Source organism: Ursus maritimus, unplaced genomic scaffold, assembly GCF_017311325.1.
Source record: "Ursus maritimus isolate PB19 unplaced genomic scaffold, ASM1731132v1 scaffold_25, whole genome shotgun sequence".
Lineage (NCBI taxonomy): Eukaryota > Metazoa > Chordata > Mammalia > Carnivora > Ursidae > Ursus > Ursus maritimus.
The window spans coordinates 13,391,644-13,406,351 of record NW_024425008.1 but is presented as its reverse complement, the minus strand read 5'-3'; the positions used below and the strand labels follow the sequence as shown (position 1 = coordinate 13,406,351).

Below are 14,708 nucleotides of genomic sequence, written 5' to 3'. Positions count from 1 at the left end.
CCAAATCTGAGAAATGGTGTATGATTCTCTCCCGTCCCACATTTGTCTATTTTTAAGCCAGAAGCAATCCTCATGCACACCGCGCGTGCACACGCGTGTCCCTGGGTCCTCGTAGGCACCTCTCTCCCCATCTCCCTTAACAGTGCCTTCCTCCATCCACACCGGTCAGAACCCTCTCAGGGTCCTCTCCACGCCTCCCCCACCCAGCCCCCGGGGTCTCCTTCCACATGCCTCTGCTCCCTCCTCTCCGTCCTCAGTTTCAGACCTTCATCTCCAATGGCTTGATCTACTGCAGTGACCTCCCACCTGGTCTCACCTCCTCTGTCCTGCCCTTTTTATAAAAACCTAAAATGCCGTTGAGAAGGTGATATGCCATTTCTCCTATCCCAGGCTCCCCTCTTCAAAAATTAGATACTGGAGAATATCACCATAGAAGACAGTGCCCACAAGATGCCGAGTTATGGCAGGAAGAGCTGAGTCTCTGCTGTCAGAATGAGGAGACCATGCTGGCTCGGGTCCCCGCTCAGCCAGCAGCCGGCACAGGACACCTCTCTCAACGCTAGTTCTCTCCAATGTAGGACAGTAAAAAAATCAATCTCATCGGCCCCTGTAAGAATTTAGACAGACTGCATATATGATGTCTGTTAGACCAAGCCTAGCACATAGTAGGTGTCTAATAAACGCTTGGTGTGCTGCCTCTCACCCACAGCCCAGAATCAAAGCACAGTTCAGGGTTCACAACAGGATGGGACTAACTGAATTGAAAATTCTTTATAATCCCATACTGCTAAAAAGCTGACATCCCTAGTCCGTTTCTTCTAAGTCTAGACTATTCGATGGAAATAGATTTTTGCTTTACTCTGCATCAAAGAGCTGTTTTACAGAAATTCAGGCTGGTTTTCCTATAACTCTGACTTCAACAACTCTGATGACAGAATAGCCACATCTAAGAGGGGAGGGCGAGAGGGGGCGGCGTCAGAAAGAGGGAACTTCAAAGGGATTTAATAAGAATAAAATTCCACTGGAGTTACTGAAGGTCCAAGCCTTCCTTTCTCTAGAATAGTCCATTAAGAGCTAGAAGGAGGACCTGCTCGAGGGAGGGGTCCTGAGTGGGTCAGGCCACGAGGTGTATCTCCAGCACAGCCCCCGCAGAAGCCAAGGCCTGGGGCATCACATTATTTCTGAGTTCTGAACAGGTTTTCAAGTACAGAGAATGAGATTTTCATCTTCATCTTTTTGCAGGCAGGGAAGGCTAACATTTGGGTGACTTCCTTCCTAAGGGATGTAAGTAAAACAGTGAGGTTTCCCGAGAGAGAGAGAGAGAGAGAGAGAGAGAGAGAGAGAGAGAGAATGGCAAGATCTGGTGTAGGGAGGAGCCGGGCTTTGTTCTCATCAAAGAGGAAAAGAACGTAGGGGGAGAAACTAATGAGTTACTGCCAAGAGATTTAAACACGGATTATGTATCTGGTAGAGAATGAGCACAATTGACTGTTGGGGCCAGCCTGCGGTGAAAACTTTTCCCATTATGATCGCGGACGGCAGAGCCGGAGCGCCTCACCTTTCAAGTACTCCGTTCCGCAGGAAGTGTACAGGGAAGGCGTCTTTTCAGGGAAGAATAATGAATAAGACAAGGCTGGAGCGATTCCTGGCCAGCACCACCTTAAGCACATTTGCATTTTCTATGGCAGCTGCAAAATGTTTAGTCCTCTGACAATATTTGGTGCCTCCGAGTCAACAGCCTGGAATTTACCAACTTTCCATCCCAGAGTAGTCTGATGGCTCTCTTAGGCTTCAGGAATGACCTGGGCCAAATCCTCAGGCTTTGAGATGCCCAGAGGTACACCAGGGCCTCGGCAGACAGATGGGAAAGAAGATGAAAAGCCAGAAGCAAAGACACTGCGAAATCCCTGAATTATCTTTAGAAGGAAGGGCTGCGGAGCAGAGCTTCTCCTCCCCCCTCCCCAGGTCCCTTACCTTGTGACGGTAAAGATGAGGAAGGTGGCCAAGTATTCCGGCATCCCTGAGCAGCCAGAAGAAATATTCTGCACTATTCTATAATTTGCTCTCTGAGAGAAATCACCAATAAATATCTTTAGAGTAACAGCTGTCATGCAGGGTTCTGTTTAGAGCACTGGGAGAGAGAACTCAAACAGAGTAGCGGTCTTCATAGATCCTAAATCTTGGAGCAACTACAGAACACCAAGTATAAAAGGACCCTTTACATTGCAAACCCATCTATCAAGGGCCGCACTGGCGCGCGGCTGGGGCAAAAACAAGACCATACAATTATCAAAAGGAAAGTCTGGCGACGGTGAGGAAGGAGAAATGAAAATGCCCTGATTTTGTGTGGGCCAGGCACAAGTGATAAGCATCTGACCCATCCTTTTACTTCATTTAATGCCTACAGCACTCCTTTAACGTAGGTACCGTGATGCCACCAAAGGAAGGACAAGGCATATCTTCGGAGAGGCCAGGTAACCTGTCCAAGGTGGCACGGCTGGTGGGTAGCCCAGGCGAGGCTCTAACCTGCATGTCTTTCTGAGACTTGCTGGGATTTGCTCAGAGCCCGGATCCGTGGTGGATGGTCTGCAGGAGCCGGGGGGCCCTCCAGTCCTGGTCTGTGTCAGCACGTGCAGGGCTCTCAAGTCTGGCTCTACTGCATGGCCTCTCGCGTGTGGCAGAAGGACCTGCCCAAGGCACCCAGGCTCATCAGGCACAGGCCCAGGACAGAGCACCTTGTCTGATTTCTCGTCTGCCAAAGGGGTGGGATTCTGACAGGTGGGGAGGTGGGAGGAGAGCCGGGAAGTCAGCATCACACTTGAAGAGCTTGGGATCTTTAGATCTTTCTCATTTTTCTGCTTCCCAGACTTCTCTCTTCCTCCTCAGGCTGTCACGGCTGCTGCGTCCAACAGTCCACCTGCAGGACCAGCGGGGGTCCACTCCATAGCAAGTGCAGGGAGGCAGAAGGCTGGGCAGGGGGCTGGGGGCCTGAGGAACTCCCCAGGCCAGCCAGAACACCCCCTTCCGGTGAGTGACTCTGCTGGGAAGTTTAAAAGGGGGAAAGTCTTTCTACGTGCCTCGGTTTCTCTATAAGCCGAAAAAGGGGTGTGCGTGTCCATTTCTAGCCTAAAAGAATCCTAAGATTAAAAAAAACACAACACCTCTGCTCTCCTTATAGTTAAAAAGGAAGCCCATCACTCCCCAGCTCCACAGTGGCAGAAGGAAGGGCGTGAGGGAGAGCAGGAGGAAGAGGGAAGGAGGTACACAAACTGCTAAGTCTTTTCGTTGTTTTCTTCTGAATGGGTTTTTCCCCCCCATTCACTTTTCCTCCGGCCGGACTAGATGGGCAATGTGTGCTGGGGGGTGAGGAGAACTCAAGTTTGTCAATAGTGGATAAGCAGCTGCTTGGCAGACTTTGACCACAACTTTCCATTCAAAAGCAGATAAACACACAGTGGGCATGTCTCAATTTGGGACTATCCTGATTAAGCAACTCAGTCTAGAAAGATAAGGATTAAGAAATGTGTCTAAATGGTTTATGGATGTTTTTTCCACATGACTTAAACATCAGCAGGAGTTAGCAATTAACTAAGTTTCTGATGCTTCTCACACTCTCTCCGTACCTTTCATATACATGGCAGGGTCTCAAAGACGGTTTGACAAATAATGTGACATGGACCTTACGTAAGAAAAACAAAAGGTTAAGAATGTGATCAGAGGCTCTGGCCAAAACACATGTGATTCTACAGAACAAGGACAGCACTTTGGCTCCCGCGTGGAGATTCATACAAAGGGTGGGTTTTGCTCTCATTAATTCAGTGGATAAACAATAGGGGGAGGGTCCGGATGATTTGATGGACAGCTTTTGGAAATGATCTTCTGCTTGGCAAAACACTGCAGTGATAATTTTATTCACACGGAAGGAAATGCAAAGAAGTGTCACTAAAACAAGGGAGGTAATTACAGGGCATGAATCAAAAAGCTAGATGACACAGAATAAAGAGTAACTAAATTAGTCCCATCATGGTTTTGAAATCTGGACTTAACAATTTCAAGCAAAGACTCTGACCTCTCCTTTCTGAGTAAGAAAGCCAGGCACATTTCCCCTAATGTTTTGTTTCCAAAATAATACCGTGGGCTTGGAAAACTACAAACCCCATGCTAGAGTGGGATTCCCTCCGTGGACTGCCACAGCAGCTCCAGAGACTCAGAGACAGAACATTCCAAGAGTTGGAAGGGGGAACCTTGAAATTCTCTAAGCAGTAATTCAACCTCTCCAAAGGACCCCGGCAACTGGTCCTCTAGTCTCGACTAGTATCCCCAGGGGTAGCTTGTTCACCCATCAATCCAAACATTCATCGAGCTCCTGTTTTGTGCCTGGCACAGTGCTGGACGCTGTTCTACTAGGGAGGGCTTCTTTAATTGAGCCCAGATCTTTCTTTTTATAACTTTGACCCCGTGGATCCAATCCCTCCTAGGGGAAGCTGGAGATGGCAGGCGTGCTGACCTTCTGAAGGCATTCTTCTCCAGATTATACATGCCCAGCTCTCCCCAACCAGCCTGACTGCTTTCCGCATCATCTCAAAGTGCCCTCCCATCTGGACAGAAACTCCCCAGGGAGGTCTGAGCCACACTGAAGGTGGGAATTACTGGCCATCACATCACTTGTTCAAACACTCATCTTTTATTAATGCTGAGACTCCCTATAGTGCCCTTTTGACCAACACGATTCACTGCTGACATACTAACAGTAAACTAATCCTTCCCCTATTCTATCTTCCTCAAATCTTTTATGAATGATGGGTTCCACTATTGCTGAGTCTAACTGTATTACACCTGTCTGTTTAATCCCCCTCCTTTTTTAATTTATAAAATCCAGAAGTATTTAGCTGGAATGGCAAGAGGAGGAAAGAGAAGGCTTACACACAGCACTGGTAGGTTTTTATTTTCTATTGTGATGAAAAATTTGCCAATTTTACACTGCTGCAAAACAAAGAATACGCTGCCTGTTGTTTCACACTGTACATCATTGATTTCAGGCATTTTTGACAGTTCTTTCATATTTCGAACACAGAGATCAATTTCTCCCCCTCTGGGAAGGTGAGGAGTTTGACAACTATGCAGAATGCAGGTCAGCCCCTCTTTACAGACACGGCCCAGCAATGCCTAAGACACTCTGAGGAGGAATCTGCCTGGTCCTCCAACCCTCTGGTTCTCCACTGGCTCTTCGGAACAGCAAATAAGGAAGAGAATGTGGCAAAGACCCCAGACTCCTGGTGGGTCCACTGACACCTCAACCTTCTAACCAGCAATTAGGGACACAGAACCGCCTCGTTATCCATCATCTCACGAGTTAGGTCAATAGAAATTTATCAGCAGAATTTCAGAGCTCCTAACACTTCTGCTATTAGAATACAAACCAGGGACTGAGGACACCCAAAGAGCTCAGAGCACCAGACAGTAAGTCTGTGTCGCTCTCCCGGCCCTGAGTTTTACTCAGCACCTAAGTAAAAATGGATGTCATCAGCCCTGCTGCTTAAACATTCGACTTTCAAAGTGCGTGTGAAAACAGAAAGAAGTTGGATGACTGGGCACAATAGTCACGCGCTCTGCCTAGAACCTAAGTGCTCAAAGATAACAGGGGCTGTTTTCCATTGAAATAAAATAAGGTAGGACTGACGAGAAGGAAGTGTACAAAGAACAGCATAATGAAGGCAAAAGGCTGAGGTTAAAAATATTCTGTGACCAACTCAGAAAATATAATGGAAGTCAAAAGAAAGTATGATTTGATATGCAAATAAAATTACTGCCAACTAATGGATTTTTAAAGCTCACACTGTAAATGAACACTTTTTTTTAAATATGCAAGAGTGAAACCCTACAATCTTAAGCCTTTCCTCCTCCCAGTCTTGCCAATTTTTTTTTTTAAAGATTTTATTTATTTATTTGACAGAGATAGAGACAGCCAGAGAGAGAGAGGGAACACAAGCAGGGGGAGTAGGAGAGGAAGAAGCAGGCTCACAGCAGAGGAGCCTGATGTGGGGCTCGATCCCACAATGCGGGGATCACGCCCTGAGCAGAAGGCAGACGCTTAACCGCTGTGCCACCCAGGCGCCCCCAGTCTTGCCAATTTTTTAACAAAATAAACTTTATAGCTGGAAGTACCACTGTTAGAAAACCTTGCCATTCAATCCAATAGCTATTTTACCACATTAATTCAGCATATCCTTCCACATATTAAGCACAACGAAGCTTCATATCAATTTTTTTGTAATTGAATATTTTATTAAAAATTACTCTAAGCAAAAAGTTGCAATTTAGGCATACTTTTTCAAAATACATCATACCTCATTCACCCTTTTAAAAGTACACAGATAAGCGTATTGAATATGAGAATTTAAAAAACTATTTACAGTTTCCATCAAATATACTGCTTACAAGTAAATATCAGAAATGTAATTATGATGCAACTAATCTAAATTCTCACATTCTTTTTTCATGCTTGGCTGAATTAAAATTTGCAACGACACGACAATCTAACAATTAAACTCCTTTAGTGCAAGTTAAAACTGATCTTTTGTGGTTTTACAGCTCTTCTGCCAACGATTAAATGTACACCACTCTGAATAACTGGAAAGAGAGATGTCTTGTAAGTGAAAAAATTACTGGATGCTATCCAAGCAATGAATAAGCTCTTCCTTGCTGTGTGCAAATTCAGCATTTTGGTGGGGGAATTAACACAGTTATGTTAACAAGCTTAAGATTCTAAGGATTTTCTAATCTTCTAATTGTCTAAAAGGATGAGCTCCCCAAACACCTCCCCTTCCCACCTCCTCCCAGTGCAATTCCCCATCCGCCATTACCAGTTCACTCCTTCAGCCAAAGCTCACTCACCTGGTGGGGAATCACTTGACAATTGCATTAATCTGAATACAGACTGACCAGTCTGTACAATTTCTCTGCCATGGAGGCGCTTACAAAAAATCAAGAACAAGCTCAAAGCACAGGAACAGGGTAGTGGGCAGCACTGCTGAGTCAGCACTAAAATCAGCCATTTTCGTTAATACCCTCAATATCAAAAGGCCAAAATCTTTGGAGAGGCCATTAACGTATTTTTCGTGGCTCATTAAATGGCTCTGAAGAGGCTAAATGAAACATAAAAAGCCAAATGACAAGTATGAATGTCTGGGATTTTCTTTATTTTTACTTACAGTGATTGACTGATTTATTTTTAAAGTAGGCTCCAGGCCCAGCGTGGAGCCCAACGTGGGGCTTGAACTCACGACCCTGAGAACAAGACCTGAGCCGAAATCAAGAGCTGGATGCTTAACCGACTGAGTCACCCAGGCGCCCCCCAGGAATTTCTTTATTAAAAAAAAAAAAAAAATGAGAGCAATAGACACTGTAATGTTTTGACTCTGCAAACTTTAGATAAAATTGTCCAAAAAATAATTCTTTAAACTTAGATCATCAAAGTCTTGTGGATTTTTCTAACTTTACACATGTCAGCCCACAATATACAAAATATAAAATGTGCTGTCAGTATTTTTAGAGTGAAGATATTTAAATGACAAATGGAAGGTAAGTCATATAACTAAAGTCCCCTCCCTCAGGACTCATGTTCAGCCAGATGCCTACCATGGCCAACCTATCACACAGACCAGAGGCATACAAGATGCTGAGAGATCTTTACACATACCAAGTAAGCACAAAACTACATGGGCTCTGGCTCCTAAATGTGTTTTACTTTATTAAATTTCCTTTCTCGGGGAGCTTGGGTGGACAGTCGGTTAAACACCCAACTCTTGGTTTCAGCTCAGGTCGTGATCTCAGGATTGTGAGATCAAGCCCTGTGTCAGGCTCCACGCTTAGCTGGGAGTCGGCTTGGGACTCTCCCTCTCCCTCTGCCCCTCCCTCCAGTGTGCGCTCACTCTCTCTCTAAAATAAATACATCTTTTTAAAAAAATTCCCTTCTCTGAAAACTGATCATCCAGGAAACTCTATAAACCATACTTTTTGATTAATTTTAAAACCTGTTCTCACCTACAGTGAGAGATGATTAAAATGTTTCTTCTATAAACTGATTTTGGATTGGTTCCTATGCCAGATATTACATAAGATCCATGCACATAATACTTTTTTAAAACAATCTGTCGTCATGAACACTGTTATCTGACAGCTGCTGTTTACAGGGCACTAACCTAGTTATAAAGTTTAAATGTCCCCACTATAAAATACCAAAATCATAAAAGTTGGGGTCTCCCACTGGCAAACTGTTTATTTAACCATCAGACATGGAGAACGGTAGAAGATGAGAATTTCCTAAAACGTTGGTGGGAGTATAGATTGGAGTAGAGTGTAAAATTGGAAGGCAATCTGGCAATATCTATATCAAAAGCATTAAAATATGCATATCCTTTAACGAGAAATTCCATGTGTAGGAAGGAGGGGCATAGGCAAGATAACCATTAAAATAGACAATAGGTCTTTTCTGCAAGACTGCAGGCAAGAAACCCAAATATACCACCCCTCCCTCCTGTTCCCAGGCCTAGTCTGAAGGCCACGCTGGCTGTGGTTGAGAGTCCTAAAGGAAGCCGACTGAGCTGGAGTTCCCTGAGCTGGGCTTTGGGGACCTTACAAAGCAAAGCTGGGCGCCGTTTCGCAAAAACAAAGTTCCAAGAACCGCAATATCCAAGCAACAGGCATGTCCCCTCATGTGGCTCCGCAGATCCTACGGAGAATGAGGTAAAAGCAAGAGCTCCCAATAATCAGCCCTTCAGACGTAGCGTAATGATGACAGAGACCGAAAGTAGGTTAGGCAAGTGCGCAGCGCTGCAGTGATCTGACTTTTCGTTAGACCAAAAATGACTTGGATATATAAAATTGATCAAGTCAACTAGTCTGCGTGTTGGGTACGGTTTTTCTTCCACGGCAAAGTTACAAAGACAACACAGAGTTCCCTGATACTCTTCACTCTGTTTCCCCAATGTTAAGAGCTTACACGATTAGGGTACATTCGTCACAACTAAGGAACCAACACTGGTACGTGACCATCAGCCAAACTGCACGGCTAATTCACATCCCACTAGTTTTTCCCTCGTGTCGTTTGGGTTCCAGAAACTCGTCCAGGATATCGCATTACCCATTACGTCCCTGGTGTCTCCCTAGCCTGCTCCGGTCTTTAACAGTTTTCCAGACTTTCCTTGCCCCTAATGACCTTGACAGCTTTGAAGAGCGCTATTCAGGGATTTGGTAGAATGCCCACCCCACTCCCATCTTGGGGACAAAACTACTGTCTGACATTTTTCCTGTGATTCGGCAGGGGTTATGGATTTGGGGGTGGTGAGGGGGAGTCGGGGGGAGACCCCAGAGGTGAACTGTCAGGTCCATGACATCCTATCAAAGGTGCTTGCTGGCAGCCTCTCATCATGGAAGTTAGCTCTGATCACCGGGCCAAGGTGGTGGGAGCCCGGTTCTCCCACCATACACTTCCTCTTCTGCTCCCTTCCATACTCACTCAGTGGCAGTCAGTCACTGAGTGCAGCCACTCGGGGTGGGGAGTCAAGCTCCGACCCCTGGAGGGGAGGGGTGTCTACCTAAATCGTTTGGGAATTCTTTTGTATGGGAGAGCTGTCTCTACGCCCATTTACTTACCCCATCATTTAATTTACATCCGTGCGGGCTCACAAATATTTATTTTATGTTTTGGGTTATAACCCATTCTGTTACTTATTTTGCTCCTCAAATTGTCCCAGTTTTGGCCACTGGGAACAGTTTCAGGTAGGCTCCTGCCTCTCTCTCATAACCCATTGTTTTGTTTTTTGAATACCTCCTTACTTCCTGTTTCTCTGTATTTTTACCACCCAAATGCCTCACTAAGAAAAAGGCTATTATGGGTGAAACTGCGTGTGTCCCCTCCACCTAAATTCATGTGAGAGTCCTGACCACCAGCACCTCAGAATGTGAGGTCATTAGGGGTCTGATTCCTTAGAAGGAGATCATACTGGAGGAGGGGGGCCCCTCCGCCACTGTGACTAGCATCCTTCCAGAAGGGGCGACCTGGATACAGACAGCACATGGGGAGAGCACCACGTGAAGACGAAAGCAGAGATCGAGGTGAGGCTTCGACAACCCAAGGAACGCCAGCAACCGCCAGATGCCAGGACCGGAGCAGACGCCCCCTCAGCCTCAGAAGGAATCAACCCTGCTGACGCCTTGATCTCTGACTTCTGGCCTCCAGAACCGTGAGAAAATAAACTTCTGTTAAGCCACTCAGTTCTGGGGCGCCCGGGTGGCTCAGTTGGTTGAGCGTCTGCCTTCGGCTTGGGTCATGATCCCAGGGTCCTGGGGTCAAGCCCTGCGTCGGGTTCCCTACTCAGTGGGGAGCCTGCTTCTCCCTCTGCTTCTCCCCCTGCTCATGCTCTCTAATAAATAAAAATCTTTAAAAACAATTTGTTAAACTATAAAGAAGTCACTGAGTGCTTACTCTGTTATGGCTAATGCACTGAGCTCTGCATTTCAATCAAAACAATTCACAGCTGGGGCGTCAGAAGCAGCAGGTGCAGAGGTGCAGCCTAACAAGCATCCGAAAGGGTACAGTGGGACGCAGAGGCCCGAGTCCACGAGCTACAACATTTAGCACTGCATCTGGCCACAAGCAACGTCTGGGGCAGTGTTCGCAGAGGCCTCGTTTGCCTGCAGTTCTCAGCCACCTGCAGCTCGGGGCAGAGCGCTGCTGGCCAGGCACCCCTGCAAGCACTAGCAATAACCACCCATCTCGTCTAATCACCATCGTCAGCCTGCTAAGTACCCGCCCCGCCGACGCCAGGCACCTCCCAGGTGCCCCAACACGGCAATGCTGCGAGGGGCTGACAAGTGATTCCCCGCCTCATGGCTGACCTGCCAGATACCGTCAAGTCGGCATTTTTGGTCCCTGTTTAATGACTTGCTTTGTCCCACGACCATCTTCCCTAAGTCCCGTCAACAAGTGGCCTGGCGGCTTTGACTCGAACTGGATACCACTTCCCGGAGCAAGCTGTCCAAATACTGTATGGTCATCCAGCATCGAGGATCTTTAGTACAAACGCACACACCAGAGGATCCTGGAGCAAAATCTAAGCTCTGAGATGAAGGGACAGTGGTCCCTGAGGCAGAGAAAGTGACCTGTCCTCAGACTGAAGACATGGAAGGGGCAGGCTAGCTAGAATCTGATACGCCGTCTCACTCCACATCCAGTGACCTTTACAGAGGTGAAATCTGAGCGCCGGCATGGGTAGGTACAGAAACTTTTTTTTCCTTCAGTCACCTGGGAGAAGAGGAACTGAAGGGGACAGAGAAGATCTGAAGTAGTCGATCGGAAATTATTTTCATCACAAAAGCTCTGGTTTGTCTGCATTTTTATGCCTATATTAAAAAATCAAATGAAGTCATTAAGCTTAGGCCAGCTCAGAAAGCTTCTGAGTATGCAACCCCCGGAGCTCTGCCATAATCCTTCAAATTATTAAATAATTACTGCGTTTCCCTTGGGATCGCATTTGGCAACAAAACACTATCTAAATGAACCAATGATGTGACCCAGTGAATAACACTTACGTTCTTAACTTCCTAGGAACAAAAGGCTATGAAATACTTCCAAGATACAAACTGGGGGGAAGAGTGAGGGAGGGTTTTCTTCGGGGTCTGGGCGGGGGGAGATGGAAAATGACAAAGGAACCAGAGAATCTGGGGAAAATTCCAGTGAGTGTCATCGCCTCCCCCACCAACCTCAGAGATCAGCAATTCTCCCACCCCAGTTCCCTTCCACCTCAGGAGTAGCTACTACAGCCACAAGGAGAAAACCAAGCATATGGCTCTGTCCTTCTGGACATTTCTACAATGTTGGCTGGGTTGCTTTGGAAAATCCCATTTTATCTCCTACAGCTATATGACCTCAAGTTGTCATTTCCAATAAAGTATGCTTGCGCTGATTTTTATGAACACAGACAAAAGCTGCTACAACCTTTTTTTTCTCCCCCAAATCTTTCAAACCAAGTGTAGTTGCTATGTAGGGTTATTTGTTTCTAAGGCAACAGCGTATATCTAAGTACTAATGGCCTGTCCTTTTGCCAGGCAACAAACAGCCTTGTGATGCAACTGCACCTGTCTCGGCTACGCGTTGCTATGGAGATGCTCCAGTTGCTATGGCTACCATCACGCTAATCGCCTAGCAAAGGCAGACATACAGCAGTCTTCTCGGAGAGCCCAGCTGTTCCTCCGCGTCTCTTGCTGAAGACTGATTGTCTAGGGCCTGTGATGGAATGCTTCCCAACTAAGACGCACAAGAACGTCATTAACGCGGTTTCAGAGGATCACTCTGTGCCCCCCTCTGCAGAGCAAACACCAGACAAGGGAAAGAATCTGCAAAGAAGTGGACTATAGAACTACTGACGTCTACAAATCCACGCCATCCCTCACTGACATAAACTTGTAGCCCAGGGATAAGGTCTCTCAGCTGGGTGGTTACAACAGAAACACTTCTTTACATTAAAAAAAAAATGTGTTTTCCAGGAGTGAGGAATGTATTTCCAACCCTCACGCTATGCAAGATAAAATCAATTTTAAAATTGGTATCTGTGTTATGTGGCTATTTTTTTGGAATCTAACATTAACACTTTTTTTTTTTTTAAGGGACAGGCGTCCTATTCTCCCCTCCAATTACATCTTCATAAAAATGGCACCCGTGACCTCACTGTCTCAACACAAATGGGCATGTGAGGGGGAATGAAAGTCTCCATTGTTCTCTGCTGTTCTCCTTGAAGAGGCAAACACCAAGTAACCACAACAAAATGATCACTCTGGAGCACCGTCTACATGGAGACCAGGAATGACAACAACCAAGTGAGTCCTTCGGCGAACACGTGTAGACGCTCTCAGTCAGGCCGGGAAGATGGAAGCGCTTACCTGACTCATTCCTGCACTTCTATCCCAACAAACCGTGACGCATGGAGATGTTAAAGCTGTCAACTTTTCTTGGTAAATGTTTCTACCCAAGAAGACAGTATTTCGCCCACTGTGAAGCCTTCTGAACACGTTCCTCCGGAGCAGCAAGAAGTGGAAAGGTTTGCAGGAAACACAACAGTGGGTATGCCTCCAATAATACTTCATTGCTTTCTCATTTACCTACAGTTATTTTTCATATCATACAGCCTATTAAATTAGTTTCAGTGCCTGTCTCTGCCAAAATAATGCAATTTCGGTAGACCAAAAAAAAAAAAAAAAAAAAAAAAAAAAAAAGAAGAAGGTTGAATTGCTTACCTTTGATATGCCTGAGGAGAGGCAGGGGGTGTATTGAACACGTGAGAGTATGGGTGGTAAGGTGTCTTTTTCAAAGCCTGAATTAGATTTTGTCTATACTCTGGGTCTATGCACCACAATGACCCTTTCCCAATGCTCTGCAGAGAAAACGAAAACATAAAAATGATTAATAAAGAAACACTCAGTGTTCTGCAGGAAGTAGCTGAACAGCAATTACCACGGTTACGTATTTTCAAAAGCCTCTTACTTATTTGTCACTGCTCACCAGCCAGAAATATGTAATAGGGGACACTGACCGGACGGCACCATAAGACACACTTCAGTCTTACCTGGCTCAAGTGTGGCACTTAATGCGTGTGCTATTCCCCGGTGATGCTGGTACAAGATTGTAATTTTCGTATCCCGACGGCCCCCAAACTCAGACTGCTTTATTGTTTTTCAGTGTCAACTCTGAGGGCATATGTATCCCCCCTTCTAAAAAAAATGTGTTTTAAATGTGTCAGATTTCAAATGTGGAAAGGAAACGGGGGGGGGGGGTACCCCAGAACTCCCATCGCCGCTGTAAAAAATTCAAGAGTTGTGTCTTTTTAAACCATCTTATTTCGGTACCACTTCGCAAAAAACGGAAAAGTAATCTGGTTGTTTTTTCCTACTTACTCACAAAAGAACGACATTTAAGCTTCAAATGGAATTCTGTAATTACCTTCCCCAAGAAACAAAAGAACTTGGGCAACAGTGGGGGGGGGAGGGCGGGGGCTAACCCAGAAGCCAGTATTTATTTTCTGGATGCCGAAGTTCACAGTATTTTGCCCCAGGCCTAAAGGACTAGGATCTTTAGAAGTCAAACTTAAAAATGCAAATTTTCTAAAACTGGTTCCATGGAAAGACTTGCTTCTGAGGCCCACTTTTGGTCTGTGGACCACATTTTAATTGAAAAAAAAAAAAAAAAAAAAAGGTCAGTCCTTCCTGTGAGGCCCACTGAACTGGCAGCAGGCCGATGGGCAGTCGCTAGTCTGACCGCACGCTTTCAAGTGACCGAATGTACCCAAGCTGTTCGATAAGGTCGTTTGTAAATATTTACTGATTTGGAGAGAAAAGAAGTCAAATTACATAAACCCGCACCCACCCCATGCTTGCAGCCAAGGGACTGACTCTTTTCTTTTCAGAACTATTGTACGACAGGAACATTGAGAAAGCAAACAATAAAGCTGTTTAACTCTTACAGGGGGAAAAAAAACTCCAATCCCTTAGAAGGAAAACAAAAAAAAAAAGTTATTCCTAAAATCTTTAAAGAGGCTTTTAAAAATTTGTATTTCAGTCATGAGTTCACCCAGTAATTTACTTACAAACTGATTCACAGAACCCATTAAAATTCTTTACTATCACAACATCAGTGAGCGGAGGAACTGGAATTA

General features: G+C 45.6%; 1 protein-coding gene across 14 annotated transcripts in view; it reads right to left on the bottom strand.

Annotated features, from left to right (window-relative positions):
- FOXN3 (forkhead box N3) overlaps positions 1 to 14,708 on the bottom strand; it is a 386,468-nt gene that overhangs the window by 157,000 nt on the left and 214,760 nt on the right. For all 14 annotated transcript variants that reach the window (XM_040641548.1, XM_040641545.1, XM_040641557.1 and 11 more), the window contains one exon: positions 13,294 to 13,430. In XM_040641548.1, coding sequence (XP_040497482.1) covers positions 13,294 to 13,430 — 137 coding nt within the window. The remainder of the gene's footprint in view (positions 1 to 13,293; positions 13,431 to 14,708) is intronic.